Source organism: Camelus bactrianus, chromosome 9 (assembly GCF_048773025.1).
Source record: "Camelus bactrianus isolate YW-2024 breed Bactrian camel chromosome 9, ASM4877302v1, whole genome shotgun sequence".
Classification (NCBI taxonomy): Eukaryota; Metazoa; Chordata; class Mammalia; order Artiodactyla; family Camelidae; genus Camelus; species Camelus bactrianus.
In genome coordinates this window covers 71,259,953-71,274,681 of record NC_133547.1, presented here as the reverse complement: position 1 = coordinate 71,274,681, position 14,729 = coordinate 71,259,953, and the positions used below count along the sequence as shown (strand labels likewise).

The 14,729-nt window shown below is 53.7% G+C and overlaps 1 protein-coding gene across 2 annotated transcripts; it reads left to right on the top strand.

The window, feature by feature from the left end:
• The first annotated feature begins 2,035 nt into the window (after positions 1-2,035).
• On the top strand, positions 2,036-8,716 carry IRX6 (iroquois homeobox 6). Of its 2 annotated transcripts, none has more exons than XM_010963639.3 (6): positions 2,036-3,409; positions 4,415-4,672; positions 5,365-5,474; positions 5,646-5,953; positions 6,732-7,340; positions 8,261-8,716. In XM_010963639.3, exons 1-6 carry the CDS (start codon positions 3,365-3,367, stop codon positions 8,263-8,265), a joined length of 1,335 nt encoding a protein of 444 aa, XP_010961941.1. In that variant the 5' UTR covers positions 2,036-3,364; the 3' UTR covers positions 8,266-8,716. The 2 variants fall into 2 exon arrangements, with proteins under 2 accessions (XP_010961941.1, XP_010961940.1); XM_010963638.3 differs by having other exon boundaries at positions 8,258-8,716.
• Positions 8,717-14,729: the final 6,013 nt, after the last annotated feature.

Below are 14,729 nucleotides of genomic sequence, written 5' to 3'. Positions count from 1 at the left end.
AGGAGGATGAGAGCAAATTCCATGGCAGCATCCCTGAATCACTTTCCAGGAAAGACTTCTTCTCACTGGAGCTTTCTGCCAGACAGAGGCTGATACTGGTTAAGCCTGCTGGTTTGGTTTTGTAATGAGGGGTCCAAAATAAAGGGAAAAGGTACACTTCATAAGAACAACTTTTAGGGAACCCTACTAAACGCTCAAGGTGGTGACAATCAAATTTGTCAGTGGCCCTGGGTAGGTTTGCTGTGGGTGCAGACTCTCTCCAAGGAAAAAAAATGTTAAATTAAGATCTCTCATGTCTGGAAACAACAGCCTTCCTTCCCAAAATGTTCTGATAACTTAAAGCAACTTTGAACACAATAGAAAGATTCCTTAACATAAACCCTGTTCTTTTGTTTTCTTTTCTGCAGATGAAGAAAAACACTGAGGTATCTTTACAGTCCTGCCTTCCAATTCACTTTACCACTGCTCTTCCACCTCTTCCTTTTCCTTTTGAAAAATCTTGTTGCTTTCCTCTAACCCTAGAGAGCAGAGACAAGAGGTAGGCCTGGAGGCCCTGCACACAGCATTGATACCGCAGAGGTCTTATAAATCAGCTGAAAATCAATAAATTCTATATGGTAGTTTCTCCTTTGCAACCAGATCGCCAGGGGACAGAACTAATGCTTTTTCCTCACCACCCTCCCCATTTTTCTGTCATAAAAAAGAAAAAAAAATCTGCTTAGGAACAAACGGGCAATCAAAGTTGCTGAGTAAGTATTTCAACTATCTAATTTTATTACTTTACAATTGACATACCTTCCCTCTGGAAATGTTTGCAATTAATTAATTAGCAGTAATCTTCCCCAAGGGACTAATTTAATGAATTCTCTCCAATTCTTACTTTAAAAAAAAATAGCTTAGATGTATCCAAGCTGCAAATGTGTAGATGGCTCCAAAGTGCATTTTGAAAAATCAAGGGATCTTATCTATTATGGTGAATTTTTGTCACTAAATCCATCTGGCGATAACTATAATTCTTCTAACTAGGAGTTTGCCCGGGTTGAACGCAAGGTTTCTCCAAGGTAACGACACTCAGCAGCAGCCAGGAAGCCTCGCTCGGTTTGTTCGTATTTAAAATGGAGCTTGTCCTCGTGTTAATAATCTCTTAGGCGGTGAAGTCTGCGATTTGCGGCTTATTCAAGCTCCGAGCGCGTTCTGCAGAATCCGTAAAGAAAGAAAGAAAGAAAAGCCAGTGTCGTTCTAAAGAGGTCGCGGGCTCCTGGGCCTACTAGTCTCCTCTGAAAGGCGCCAGAGGAAAGCTTTCCGCCAGGCATCGTGTGCCAGGCCCCCAGACCTTGTCGGTCCCTGGGCTTCCGCCTTGCCTCGCCAGAACCCAGGGCAGAGATCCAGGTTGCTCTTAACTTCTGGGCCACACGTTCATGAGTTTCAACTAGAAAATAAAACTGGGCCCTTGACCTAACCCCCCTGATTCCTCTGGAGAGGTGCAGCTGGGCCTGGGAGAACGTTTTTAAGCCCAGTAACCCCATAAGTGAAAGGCGAGGGATTCCAAGGTTTCTGGCCTGCAAACCCCCAAACCCAAGAGTTCCACTCGGATCCCGGCAGCATCCCGCAAAACCTAGCCCCACCAGACTGGCCTCCCCTTTACGCCCCCAGACCTCGCAGGTTGGAGGCTCTAAGCGGGTAGCTGCGGACCTGAGGACTGAGCCTTCAGGAGTGCAGGATCTACGGTGCTAGCAAACTGGTGGCCGCTTGCCTGGGGGTCAGGCCTAGAGTGCTCAGCCTCCTCCCAGGCACCAACGAGCTCTTCCGCCCATCAGTGCCTCTTTGAGGGCCTCTGGGATGGAAGGGGCGGTCTGGCCGCTGGGGCGGTCTGGCCGCTGGGCCGGGCCGGCGGGGCGTCCCGGCGGAGCGCAGGGGAATGAGTCCTCCCCGCGCACTGAACCGCGGCTCGCCAGCGCCACCCCCCAGCGGAGCGCAGCGGCTGCAGTTCGTCCCCAGCTCCTTCCTCCGGCTCTCCGCTCTCCCGTGGACACGCAGCGCGGTGCGCACAAGGCAGCCAAGTTTCACCTTCGGAGGAGATGCCCTGGGGTCTTAGCCCGCGGTCTGCAGATGCCAGGAGTCAACCTTGGCGCGTTTCCAGGCCGAGTCCGAGGGGATCTGAACCTTGACCTCGAGGGGGCGCTATTCGGCCTACTCGAGGGCCAGAAGGCGACAGAGAAGCCCCCGGGTCAAGGCCCTGGCAAAGGCCAGGGCATGGAGAGCCTGAATCGAGCTAGAGTTTTGGAGAGACTAGGGTGGAGAGCCAGGTCCCCGTGGACAAAGACGGCCGGATCACTGACATCCACTGACGCTGCACAGCGCTGCCCTAAGGAGCGCGGGGCCTGTGGCGTGAACAAACTTTCCTGCAGCGGAAGGGCGGGGGAGCCCGGCTGGAAGCTTCTCCCGCGAGCCACTGCTCTCCTCCACCTGCCAGCGTTCAACCTCCGCCCAGCCTTCGCCCACCCCCATTCCGTCCCCTCCCCCGCGCGCCTCTGTTCATACAGACTCCTCATCTCTCTCCTCTCCCCTCCTCCTTCTCCCTCTAGCCTTTTCCCCCCACTTTTCTCCTGTTTTTTCTCCTGTCTCTTCTTTTGTATTCTCTCCTCCCTCGCCGCCCGGCGCTTCTCTCCTCCTCCGGGCCGCAGGGGAGGAGGTAAGCGCGCCGCGCCTGGGGCCTGCGCGGCGCAGTGGGAGGCGTTTCTCCTACTTCTCCCGGGTAATTTGGAGAGATTGTATGTGCGCGCGCGCGTGAGCTTAGGGCGAAAAGGGGTAGGATCCTGCGCCAAGCAGAGAGGGTCAGGGTCTTTGACGTTCTCACCAGCTACACAAACCTTCCGGAACAAGTGTGAGTGTGGTGAGGGTGCGCGCGCGCGCACGGGCTGGCTGCGCTCGGCAGGCTTGGTGGCCCGGGGCCCCAGGGCCCGGGGGCTCGTCTGGCGGCCCGGGATTACCGTGACGTCACCTTGAGCCTCTGGCCACCTTGGACTGGGGTACCTCTGGAGCCGCACAGCCCCGCGCCGCGCCTCACCTTGCCTTGCCACCGCGCGTTTTTGGGAACCCGCAACCTCTCCCTTCCCCTGCCCATCCATGGGCCCTACTGTCTTCCGGACCACGCGGGCCGGAGGGGAGCCTTCTGGAGCGCAGGGCTCGGCAGCCAGGCTGCCTTCGGCTCTGCCTCCAGTCGCGCCAAGCGGGCGGAGGACCCGGCGCTGGGCACGGGCAGTCGTGTAAGGCAACAGAGGCCGCGGACGGCTGGAGGCGCAGAACCGCGGGGCTGAGGCGGGAACTCGCAAGAGAAGAGGGAGTCGGGTCAGGTATAGCCACCATGTCCTTCTCGCACTTCGGACACCCGTACGGCAGCGCTTCCCAGGTAAGAGCCTCCCCCATGGAGGATGGGGGCCGACTGGGTGGAGGGGGTGCCTAGTGCACGAGCCTGCCCCTTAGCACCCTCCTCTCCCACGAGTCCCCGGGGAAGCCAGAGTGAGCAGACACCTGGGTAATGTGCCACGGACCCCTCTGACATCCCCAATCCCTGGCTGAGAACGTTCCACTCCCCCAGTGCAAGCTGGAAAATCGTGTGACCCGAAACTTGGGCACTCTAACCACGCCCTCACCGAGGTGGGTGGATTTCGGTAATCTTCCAAACAGGCCTTATTGTACAGATATCCGAGGTGCCCGGGAGAGTCTCAGAATTCCAGTCCAGAGGCTACCTGCCCATCTCACTCGTTTTCTGTGCTTGTTCACTTGTTGTCCTCTGCTCTTATCCTCCCCCTTCCTTCGGTAGATTCAAGCTCTCTGCTTCTGGTTCCTTCGATTTTCCAGACCAGGGTGGGTATTGTGCAGTGACAAGGGTTTCCTGGGGAAATTCTGGAGACATTCACCCCTGTCTACAGTTTCTCTGCTGAGTGCAGAAGGCTAGTCCAACTTGACCACTGCCCTGCTTTGTGATCTAGGATAAGTCTCTAGTCCTCATTTCCTTTACCCCTCATTCCCTATCTATAAAATAGGGAGCGGGAGTGAGACGTGGTCTCTAACGCCAGCTAACTTCTAGTTCGGCCTCTTTAGATACTGTGAGCCGGGAGAGAGGGTTTGCGAGGGAACTCGTGGAGTTTGGCTTCTGCAATCTGAGCTTTAGAACGTTCCCACGACCCGGACCCCCTAGAACTTTAGCAAAGGTTTATGAGTATCTATATAGGCAGTTCGGATAAATTGAGTCTTCGGATAATTCCTGTCTCAGTACTCAGCAGAATGCTCGGCGCCCGGTGGCATTGAGTTTACATTGAATGAAGGAATGATCTGGCAGTTTCGCCGCTGGCTCCAGCCAGTCCCAGGCGCCGGTCTCTGACCTCCAGTGCCCCCTCTCTCGCCCCCGTAGTTTCTGGTGTCTGCAAGTTCCAGCGCCACTTGCTGCGAATCTGCCCCGCGCTCGGTCCCAGACGTGGCCTCAGGCTCCACCCCGGCGGCTGCGCTCTGCTGCGCACCCTACGACAGTCGGCTGCTGAGCAGTGCGAGGCCTGAGCTGGGCGCGGCCTTGGGCATCTATGGAGCTCCTTACTCGGCCGCTGCAGCTGCCCAGAGCTACCCAGGCTACCTGCCCTACAGCCCGGAGCCGCCCGCACTGTACGGGGCGCTGGTGAGTACACTGGAGCCTGGATCTGTGCCCCGGAACCCATCCGGCCTAGAAGCAGGAGCGGCAGGGGCAAAATCCAGTGTGATATCTCCATCTAGGAAAACACAGGAAGGACGCACCACTCTGAGGAAAGGAAATGGTTAGGATTGTACATAAAGGATGGGGGTGGGGACCCACATCCTTACATTTTACAGTTTGCAGAACTCCGTACTGTTTAGAAAACATCTGTACCTCAGTCAGTGCTGTGCAAGTCATCGCTAGGCTCACTGCACAGATGAGGAAACTGAGGTGCAGAGGGACTCAAATAATCTTACCCAAAGTCATAGAGATAGAAAGAGCCAGGGAATAGTCTAGGGGAGGAAAGTAAGGGAAGTTCCCCAGGTAATGGGAGGGGAGGTTGAGTGAGACAAGGAGTAACAGTAATAACAACTAATGTTTACTGCTTATTCTGCACGAGGAATTCTGCCAAACATTGTTCTTCAATTACCTATAGGTCTTATTGTTATCCCCATTTTACCAAGGGGGAAACTGAGGCACAGAGGGGTTAAACTACTGTGCCCAGGATCACACAGCCAAGGCAAGCTGTGGTACTATAGTCTGAACCAGACTTGACTCCAGAGCTCACATTCTTAGCAACACCGCCCCTCTCCTCCTCCCCAAATGTAGTCCTGAATCCTTCCTTCCTCCTCGATCAGAATCCACAGTATGAATTTAAGGAGGCTGCAGGGAACTTTACACCCAGCCTGGCGCAACCAGGAGCCTATTATCCCTATGAGCCGACTCTGGGGCAGTACCAGTACGACCGGTAAGGCATGGGGCATTGGTGACTGGCATTGCAAGTCCTTCCCCTTCCCCTGCCAAGGTGGGACCAATCCACAGAGCATGGGGAGCTGTGTGCTGGGAGGGGAGCGGATCCTCACTGCCAGGCCACAGACTGTCTCCTGTCTGCAGCCCCAGAGCCAGGTTCTCCCCCCAGGTACGGAGCAGTGGAGTTGAGCGGTGCCGGGCGCAGAAAAAATGCCACCCGAGAGACCACTAGCACGCTCAAAGCTTGGCTCAATGAGCATCGCAAGAACCCCTACCCCACCAAGGGCGAGAAGATCATGCTGGCCATCATCACCAAGATGACCCTCACTCAGGTGTCCACCTGGTTCGCCAATGCACGCCGGCGCCTCAAGAAGGAGAACAAGATGACTTGGGCACCCAAGAACAAAGGCGGGGAGGAGAGGAAGGTGGAGGGTGGAACAGAGGAATTACTGGGCTGCCTAAACGGTGACACCAAAGGTATCAAACATTCACCTCCCCACCTGACATGGGTTTTCCAGCCATCAAGCAATTTGATTGGATTTTCACAACCACTCCGTGGGGGACCTTTCACAGAAGGCACCCCCTGGCTTACCCTTGTAGCTGCAACTCCCGCATGTCTCAGGGTCTTTACCTGTGTGGTTCCCTCTGCCTGGAATTCCCTGCAGAACCAGCTTCTTCTCCACTCTAAAGTGTCACTTCCTCAAAGCCTTCCCTGGCCACCCTTGCCAGCTAGCTTCCCAACTTATTCTCTGTCACATCAGTCTACTTTATTGCCTTTGCCATACTTACCCCCCCAGGAATGTCCGCTCCACTAGAAAGTATCTTATCCACTGCTGTAGTTTCTAAATTCCTAAGACCTAAATGCCTAAATGATTTCTGGCACCTAGCTGGCGCTCAGTGAATATTTCCTGAATTAAGTAATACCCAGCTGTGGGTGAAAATGGTCCCTTGCTTTTTTAACGTTGAGAAACTGAGATCCAGGTTTTAGGCAATGAAAAGTGGCCATTTCCTTGGGCTATGGAAGGGGAGGAGTCTTTCAAAGGGTGGGGGCAGGTCTGGGGGCGGAAATTCTTTCCCAGGGCAAGCAGGCAGCCCTGGGGCAAATGCAGGAGGCAATGTGGCCAGCTTGGTGAATTACACCGAGAATGCCCTGAGTGCAGGGTGCATCTTGCTAAAAGCTTCTCAGGGATGGGCACTCCCAAGGGTTTCCCTTGGGGCCTGGGGCTTTTCTCACTCCACTCCTGATTTCCCGCAGAAGCTACTGCTAGCCTAGAGGCCCGGGGGCTCCGGCTGAGTGACCTGGAAGACCTGGAGGAAGAAGAGGATGAGGAGGCGGATGAAGAAGAGGAAGTGGTTACAGCTACGGACAGGCTGGCTGAGCTCCATAAAGACATTCAGTCTCTGCCAGAGGTTCAACGTGCCGCCGCGCGAGAGGGCCGGCCGGAGCGTAGGGAGTGCAGTCTGGCGGCACCCCGCTTCTCCTTCACTGAGCCCCCCGGGTCGGGAGAAGCAGACTTCCTCCGGGTTGAGCCAGGAGGCCCCAGGTTGACCATGCACTACCCATGCAGCGAGAAACCTCGCATCTGGTCTCTGGCGCACACGGCGGCAGCCAGCGGCGTCGAAGGGGCACCTCCATCCCTGCCCAGGACGCGAAGTCCTGAGTGTCATCTGATTCCTGGACAGCCTCCGGGCTCGGGCACGAGACCCACGGTCCGTAGAGACTCCGCGTGCGAAGAGTCTTCTCGAGTAGCCAAAGCCTTTGGAAACCCCACGTTTGCCCTCCAGGGTCTGCCGCCGAATTGTGCGCCATGTCCGCGGCGGAGGGAGCCTGCAGTGCAGTGCCAGTACCCGTCGGGAGCTGAAGGTAGTGGGCCCCCAACCGCGCTGGGAGTGTCTGTCCAAAAGACACCTGCTGCTATCCCCCACCCCCATGCTCCCCAGCCGCTGGACACGCCCTCTGCCTCTCAGCACTCCTTAAAACAGAAGCTTAGAGAGTTCTGTTTAGTTCTAGTATCCACATTTCAAAGCCAAATGATAGTACTAATTTCAGAATGAGAGAGTAACTTACCTAGGGAACACTTAGAAATTCATTGAAGAGATGTGCAGGTTAGATCTCGCCAATGTTCAGCTGAACGTGCCAGGTGGGCATCATCATGGCCCTCTGGCACAGGCACCCTTGTCCCGTGCCTGCCCATCAGAAGAGGCCAGCTGGCTCCTGCCATTCTTATACCAAGACTTTGCTAGGGGTAGGCAGGCACCAGGGCTTTCTGAGAAGTCTAAGGATAAGGGTCAAATATAGACAAGTGATTTAAGGCCAGTGCTTAAGTTCAGCTTGCAGCCCTCTGTGCCACCCACTAAAATCCCTAGGGAGTGTAGCTCAGGTGGGTGCTGTCCCTGGAGAGCACTTACCCCCAAGAGCTCACCCCCAAGTAGGGCAGGACTGCCAATCACTGTCTTCTGCCCCTGGCTGGTTCTCTGGCTGTGCCTGGTGGAAGGGAATTTCACCCGACAAAGGGACATTCCCCAAGCATTTGGCAGCCTCCAGCAATTACTGTCAGATTGTGCTCTTTGAAGTAATTTCTCTCAGGATTAGCTACTGGCTTAGAAAATTGGGTTACACTGTTATTTGAATTTACACATAACGGGGTCCAAATGTTACCTCTGGCGAGCAAATTGCCTCTAGATTTTTGATTCCCTCTGGATGAGACACCACCGACCTCTGATTTCCTAGGAATCGCCACCAAGTGGCCTTTGGATTTTAATCAACCTTTCCTCTCTCAGCAGGTTAGCGCAATGGCTGCGATTTGCAGAAGAATCTTGGAAGTAAGCCCTAATTTTTCGAACTCACCTCCACACTAAGAAGCTGAGAGACCTCGCCAGGGTCTGGGGCTCTCACTTCACCTAAGAGACAGACACACAGAACCCTCCTACCAGTCCTCCTTGCACGCAGAGCTGGGAGTGGCTGACAGACATGCCAGATCCCACTCCCACGGAGGAGGTGGCAGGTCACCTTGGAGAAGGCCAGGTGGGAAGGCTGGGAGAGTCTGCCTGGAGCATCAACTCAGTACCCAAGTCTCCCTCTCCCCTCTGGATTCAGGGTCTGAAGCCGCTCCCTCTCCTGCTCACCCCCATCACCCTCACTTTGTAACTTCAATGCTGACCTGGCCCCCAACGACCACCTGCGTCTTCTCCCTGCCTTCCCACTCCTTGTGTCCTTAAAAATAATCAAACCAACCCGGAGCTGTGTGGCCTATTTGCTCCTGGGGTGCTTGGAGAGGTGGGGGTGGAGGGGAGGATGGGATGTGGTCAGGGGTGCTGAGGAAAGGGCGGCATGAGCTGCAGATTTCAGTCCCTTTCATAGCTGGGGGAGAAACTGACTCGGTAATGGCCAAGACGAAGGCTCCTGTGGCTTAGCCCACCAAACTCTGCGGGGCATCCAACTTGCAGAGTTTGGCTGAAGCCAGGCTGGTAAGTGTGCTTGAGGGGTGGGGACCTGCAACTGTGAGGAGTGGGGGAGGAGCGGGACGGAGCTGTCAGGATATTCGTCTGGAAGCTGAAGTTGTTTCCGGGCTCCTAGTTGGGTTTTAAGTTTGTTGGGAGGAGGGGCGATGGGGATCCCCTTGGCCTTCCGTTAGCGCGCCGGTGGGGCCCCCCGCGCTCCTCCTGTGGGACCGAATGGCGACGTCTGTCAGCTTGCCGGGTCGATTAGCGGCGAGAGGGGGCATTCTTTCCGTTTAATCAAGTGCCAGCAAACACTTCCGGTACAGGCCAACCAATGGGAGCTGACGAGCGGGACAGGGGCTTTGTCCCCCAGCGAGCCGTGCCTGGAGTAGGGCTGGGTGGGCGTCGGGTGTGTTAGAGATTTAAAGATGTCGGTGCCACCCCTGAGCTCGCGTCCCCAGCCCAGTGGCTTCGGCTTTAGCCAGCGAGTGCGTTTGCCGCTGCACACAGTTGAAAAGAGGGAGGTGAACCCGGGGCAGTGCCCTAGGAGGGAGGTCGGGGAGCTAATGGGGATGGGAAGGCAGGAGGGAAGGCAGCCGCAGTGTGCGCCGAGGGGCTGGATCCCTGGGGAGCTGTGTCTGCACTGCTGGGCTCTAGCCCTGCCATCCTGGCTGAGTGACAGCCTTTCAAACCTGTACGGTGCCAGCTGACTGGTCACAGAAGTCTGGGTCAGGAAGGATCCACGTCCTCCTCGGCAGATTTTAAGAACCTTGGAGGCTGCAGAGAGGAAAAGTGGGGGGTGAAAAAATAGGGGAGCCTGCCACCTCCCAGCCCCTAATTTTCTAGAGAATGGCCAGAGTCGAAGGGGATTTAGAGATCATGAATTATAAAAGCACAAACCCCTTCCTCAGATGTGGAAACTGAGGCCAAAGGAGAGGGCAGAGACTGGCTCAGGGTCACAGAGAACCAGCCCTTCCCTCAGGGTCCACTGCCCCCTTTCCCTCTCTTCCTCTGGAACTACCCCTCCGCCCCCACTCCTGTTTTCCTTTTGCTTCAGGGCAACAGCTGCTCCTACCCTCATCGTCCCCGGGGACCCTCCAGGCCCCCTCACTGACCCTCGGCTTAGGGTCCGGGAAATTAAACTGCGAAAAGATAAACATTATTTCCAGTCGGCTTTGCAGGATTAACGCTTGTAATAAAGAGCATTAGCTAGAGGTTTCTTTCAAGGCGCTCTCAACCCCACCCCCTCCTGGGGGTCCAGGTAGACCCCTGCTCCAGGCTGCTGAAGCTGCAGATGCTGGTTCCTAGGGCCTCTAGTTGGGGGTGGGGCTTCAGCTAGACACTTTGTGGAGGAAAGAGGGGCCCTTAGCATCTGATCGGGTCAGCATTTGCAGATGGGAAACTGAAGGCCAGAGAGAAGGGACCCACCTAAGCCCGAGGTCACGTGGCTAAACTGGGACTAGGGTCCAGAGAGTGGAGGATGGGGATGGGAGGAGGGTTTACCTGCACACGGCCTCCAGCCATTCAGCCTTTATAGGACCCTGAGCCTTGGGAAAGGAGGCCCATCTGGGGTGATCTGCTTTACTACCCAGGATCGCTGGAGATTGTCTCTCCATCTCTGGTCTGGGAGGTCCAGCCTCTCCCCACCTCCCACAACCCAGAACAGGAGCCTGCAGCCCAGGATTGTCCCAAAGATCTGGACCTGGTTGGCTGGAGGCAGTCGAGTGTGCGAAGGGCTGAAAAGAGTAGCCTTGAATCATACGAAACCGCTGTACCGTCTCAATCCCATTACTACCTTGCTGTGGGGCCGTGGACAAGCCCCTTCCCCTCTCTTAGTTTCCTCAGCTGTCAAGTGCGGAGATGATCTTGGTCGCCACCCAGGTGCTTGGTGTTCGCTCCAGAGCTGATGGTGGGCTCCAGGAGTCCAGGTGAAGGCCTGCAAAAGGCAAGGCTGAGCCTGCGATTATCCCAGCCTCCGTCCCCCCGCAGCAATCTGTTCCCACCATCTCCACCCCCAGAGAGAGCCTCCTGCAAATCTCCCAATATAATCTCCCAGAATCATATTTTGAATACTGTTTTGATGAAACACCAGAGCAAGGGGAGGGAGGGTGCAGCCCCGTTGTCCTCAGCTGAGCTTGCCGGTGCCCTCAGACGGCTGGCCTGTGAGCCCTGCAAAGTGAGTGACTGCAGAAAGGTGCCATTCTCCAGTTTGGAAAGTCTGTAGGAGTCGCCCCCCAAACCCCCTTGATGGCTAACGTGCTCCTTCCCTCGGCTGGGGGGAGCAACCACCAGGGAGCTGGGTAGAGAGCTGAGCCCGGGAAGCCACAGCACATAAACATCTTCTTTTATTGATTCCTTTCCCATCAGGAGTCGCTATGTTGGCACTGGACTCACTAGATCTCTCTGCTCACTTTTGGCTCGAACATCCTATGACCCTGGTCATGACGAAGAGAGCTTCTGGAGCCCTTTCAATGTGCGAGACTCAGTGCCATGTCCTTTAAATGCATTGACTCATTTATATATCACAATAGTTCCAGGGAGCATTATGTGATACTTACTTGTATGACCATCTACTGGATGAGGGAACAGAAGCTCAGGTTAAACAACTTGATGTCAGTTACCCAGTTAGTAAGTAAAGAAGTCAGACTCTGGGTAGGACTGATTCTTAACCACCAAGCTCTACTGCTAATACGTTCTCTTATTTTAAAATTCTTGGATTCTGTTATGAAGAAGAGCCTTTGTTTCTGAGACTCTGACTTCTATGAGTCTATTGTCTCATGCCTCTGGGACTCCAGGTTGCCCTTTATCCATTCTCAGGAATGTCTGATGGACAAGGACTTCTAGAGCCTCCTGGATCTGCCCCTCTATCCTGGCCGAGCGCCTCCCCCACCCTCCCCACTGCCCACACCCTGGGATATGGCTATGTGAGACACCTCTGCTCAGTGTTTGGCAAAATGTAGCCCAGGAATCGCCACCATCAAAATCAGCCTTTAACTAAAGAATCCCCCTGGGAGGTGGGCTGGAAGATCTGCTTGTGTGACAAGCATCCTGGGTGGCCTGATGGGCTTCTAACCTGAGTGGCAGTGGCTGACTCTCAAGTGGCCAGACCCTAAGCTCAGCATGAGGCCCGGAGACGCCTGCTGTTAGCCAGGAGTAAATCACATCCCAAGAACAGGTGCAAACATTTTCTCCATTATTTAATCTGGATTCACATGCAATCGCCTCATCTAGTTCAGCTCCCCCCTCCCCACCGGCACCCCTCCAATATCCTGAAGCTCAAAGATGTGTTGTTATTGTAAGGGGAGTGGGGGAACCTAGGAGACTAACTTGCCTCTCCCAGCTGTCTGACGGCTAACTAGGATTCCAGGTTTGGAAGCATCTTAGGAGTCCCCGGCACCTCAGAGTGTAAGAGAATTCTGTCCCCCAAATGAGCATGCATTCCAAAATCCCTACACGTTTGGGGAAAGCCGCCACCAGGAAGGAGAGACTGTATCTTGAGCAAATAAAAGGATTGATGGAGAGGGCGGGTCTCTCACTGTCTCCTGATACAGCCAGTTGCATCTTTGGTGGCATTAGAAAGTTCTATCTTAAAATAAAAAAAAAAAAGAAAGTTCTTTCTTTTTTGAGCCAAATGCTTTGCCATGTCACTTCTGAAATCTAGCTCCTGAACCCACAAGTCTTACTCTCCTTCATGATTTCTTCTTTGTCCGACCCTCTTGGCATCCTCTTCCCCTCGTCCTCTCAGTGGGACTGCTTAGCTCTTACTCTGAGATCAGAGCAAGAATGGAGTCCAGTTGCTGTCTCCCAGTCATATGGTGGAGGACCCCCTCTGTTGGCATGGTTTTCTTCACTAAATGCTACGTTGGAGAGGGTGGAGAGACTGACCTGAGTCCTTGGGTAAGTCGCCAAAAGCCTCTAAGACTCAGCTTTCTCCTGGTAGGTTGAGATCATGTTGAACCACTCTTTCATAATTTCTCTAGCCACCACGGGAACCAAGATTTAAATCAGTGTTACTTGAATTTTGATCAGAGGTAAACCAATGCCCTGATTTTTGCCAAGAGTTAGAGAGATGTTGAAGACAAGCTAGCACCAAATAGAGGCTTCTCCTTTGCGAATCAGAGGACTGGAAAAAAGTTGAAGCGGGAAGGTCACTCTGAGATCCAGCATTATTTAACGCCATGGCGAGTTCACATCACTGCTGGTACACCTTCGACTGTTTGGCAAGTTAATCTGTATTCATGTAAAGGGAGGTTATTATTTCTGAGATCATCAGAGACTGAGGTCTTCCCTCATTGCCTGGGACCATCTCCAGATTCCAGCTTGGCTTTATTTAAAGTCTTAGACAACCTGCCTTAGAACAATAATGCCAACAATGATAATGATGAGGCTGGAGCATTTGTTCTTCACCCTGGTGGTGCAGAAAATCAGCCAGCAACATGTTTTGTTTTGTTTTGATCTTCTGAACCAATATCCAAGCTGAACTCCAGACCAATTAAATCCAACCCCTAGGAGTGAGTCCCAGCAGTATTTTTAAAACTTCTAAGTGATCCCAGTGTACAGCCAAGGTTGAGAACCAGTGAACTACAACCAGGCTGTTTCTCTTTTCCAGCCCCAGCATTGTCTAGGTGTGTGGGAGGAGAGGGTGGGGTTTGGCAGACAGAGTCTGGAAGCCTGTGGTTTCTCCCTAGCCTCTATGGATTTCAGTTTTCCCCTGGTGAAATGAGGTCTAATATTTATATTTTATCACATCATTTATGAAGGAACCCAAAGATGGATGTAATCTTGGATATTAAAGGCCAGCATCAAGCCAGGGGAGACTTCCCTGAGCCTTGTCCACCTCATACCTCAGCTGCCTGCACATAGAGTGGAATTGTGGGGGGAGATGCTTTCAGGTGGGAGAGCCTAGGCACGTGAGCAAGTCATCCCTGGGACAGCTCAGAGGTGGCTCTGAGAAGGGGTAGGAGCCCTTTGCAAGTGCTTCTTAGTGTCCCCAGGTGTGAATGGCAGAGGGAAAATTACCCCCTGATTTAATGGCTCAAGACATCAACAGTTACTGATTTTGTTCATGGACCTGCAGTTGGGGCAGGGTTTAGTGGGAATGGTTTGTTTCTGACCCATGAAGTGTTAGAAGAAGCAGCATGACTGGAACTGGAGGACCCCCTTCCAAAGAGGATGTGGGGTTCCAGCCCCTGCAGAAGTTTCCGTCCTCTCCATGGGCTGCGTGAGTTTCCTTCCATCATGGCAGGTAGGTTTCAAGAGCATGGGTTCCAAGAGGCCTGGGTAGAGGTCTCAAGGTTTCTTATGACCCATCCTCACGAGTCCCAGAATGTCACTTCCACTGTATTCTCTTGGTTAAGCAAGTCATTAAAGCTTGTCCAGAGTCAGGAGGAGAGGAATTCAACTCTACCATTTAATGGGAGGAGTAGCATCCAATGTGTAGTCCTCTTTACCTGAACTGGGATAATTGCTGAAGGCACAGTTTTCAATGTAATTCCAGACTTAAGTCTCCCATTCAGCATGTGGACTTGGGATTCTGTCTCAGTCAGTTTGGACTGCATAACAAAATATCGCACACTGGGTGGTTTAAACAACAGGTATTTATTTTCTCACAGTTCTGGAGGCTGGAGGTCCAAGATCAAGGTGCCAGCCAACTTAGTTCCTAGTCAGAGCTCTCTTCTTGGCTTGCAGATGGCCACCTTCTCAAGGTGTCCTCAATGGTAGAGAGAGAGCTCTGGTATTCCTTCCTCTTCTTATGAAGGCACCAGCCCTATTGGATCAAGGTCCAACCTTCATGACCTCAGTTGAGCATTAT

What these genes read in the sequence shown, in the direction of transcription:
- IRX6 (XM_010963638.3), top strand. Translation starts at nt 3,365, where the DNA reads ATGTCCTTCTCGCACTTCGGACACCCGTACGGCAGCGCTTCCCAG. An exon ending in CGTACGGCAGCGCTTCCCAG is followed by an intron (nt 3,410 to 4,414) that starts GTAAGAGCCTCC and finishes TCGCCCCCGTAG; the next exon opens with TTTCTGGTGTCTGCAAGTTC. An exon ending in CCTAAACGGTGACACCAAAG is followed by an intron (nt 5,954 to 6,731) that starts GTATCAAACATT and finishes GATTTCCCGCAG; the next exon opens with AAGCTACTGCTAGCCTAGAG.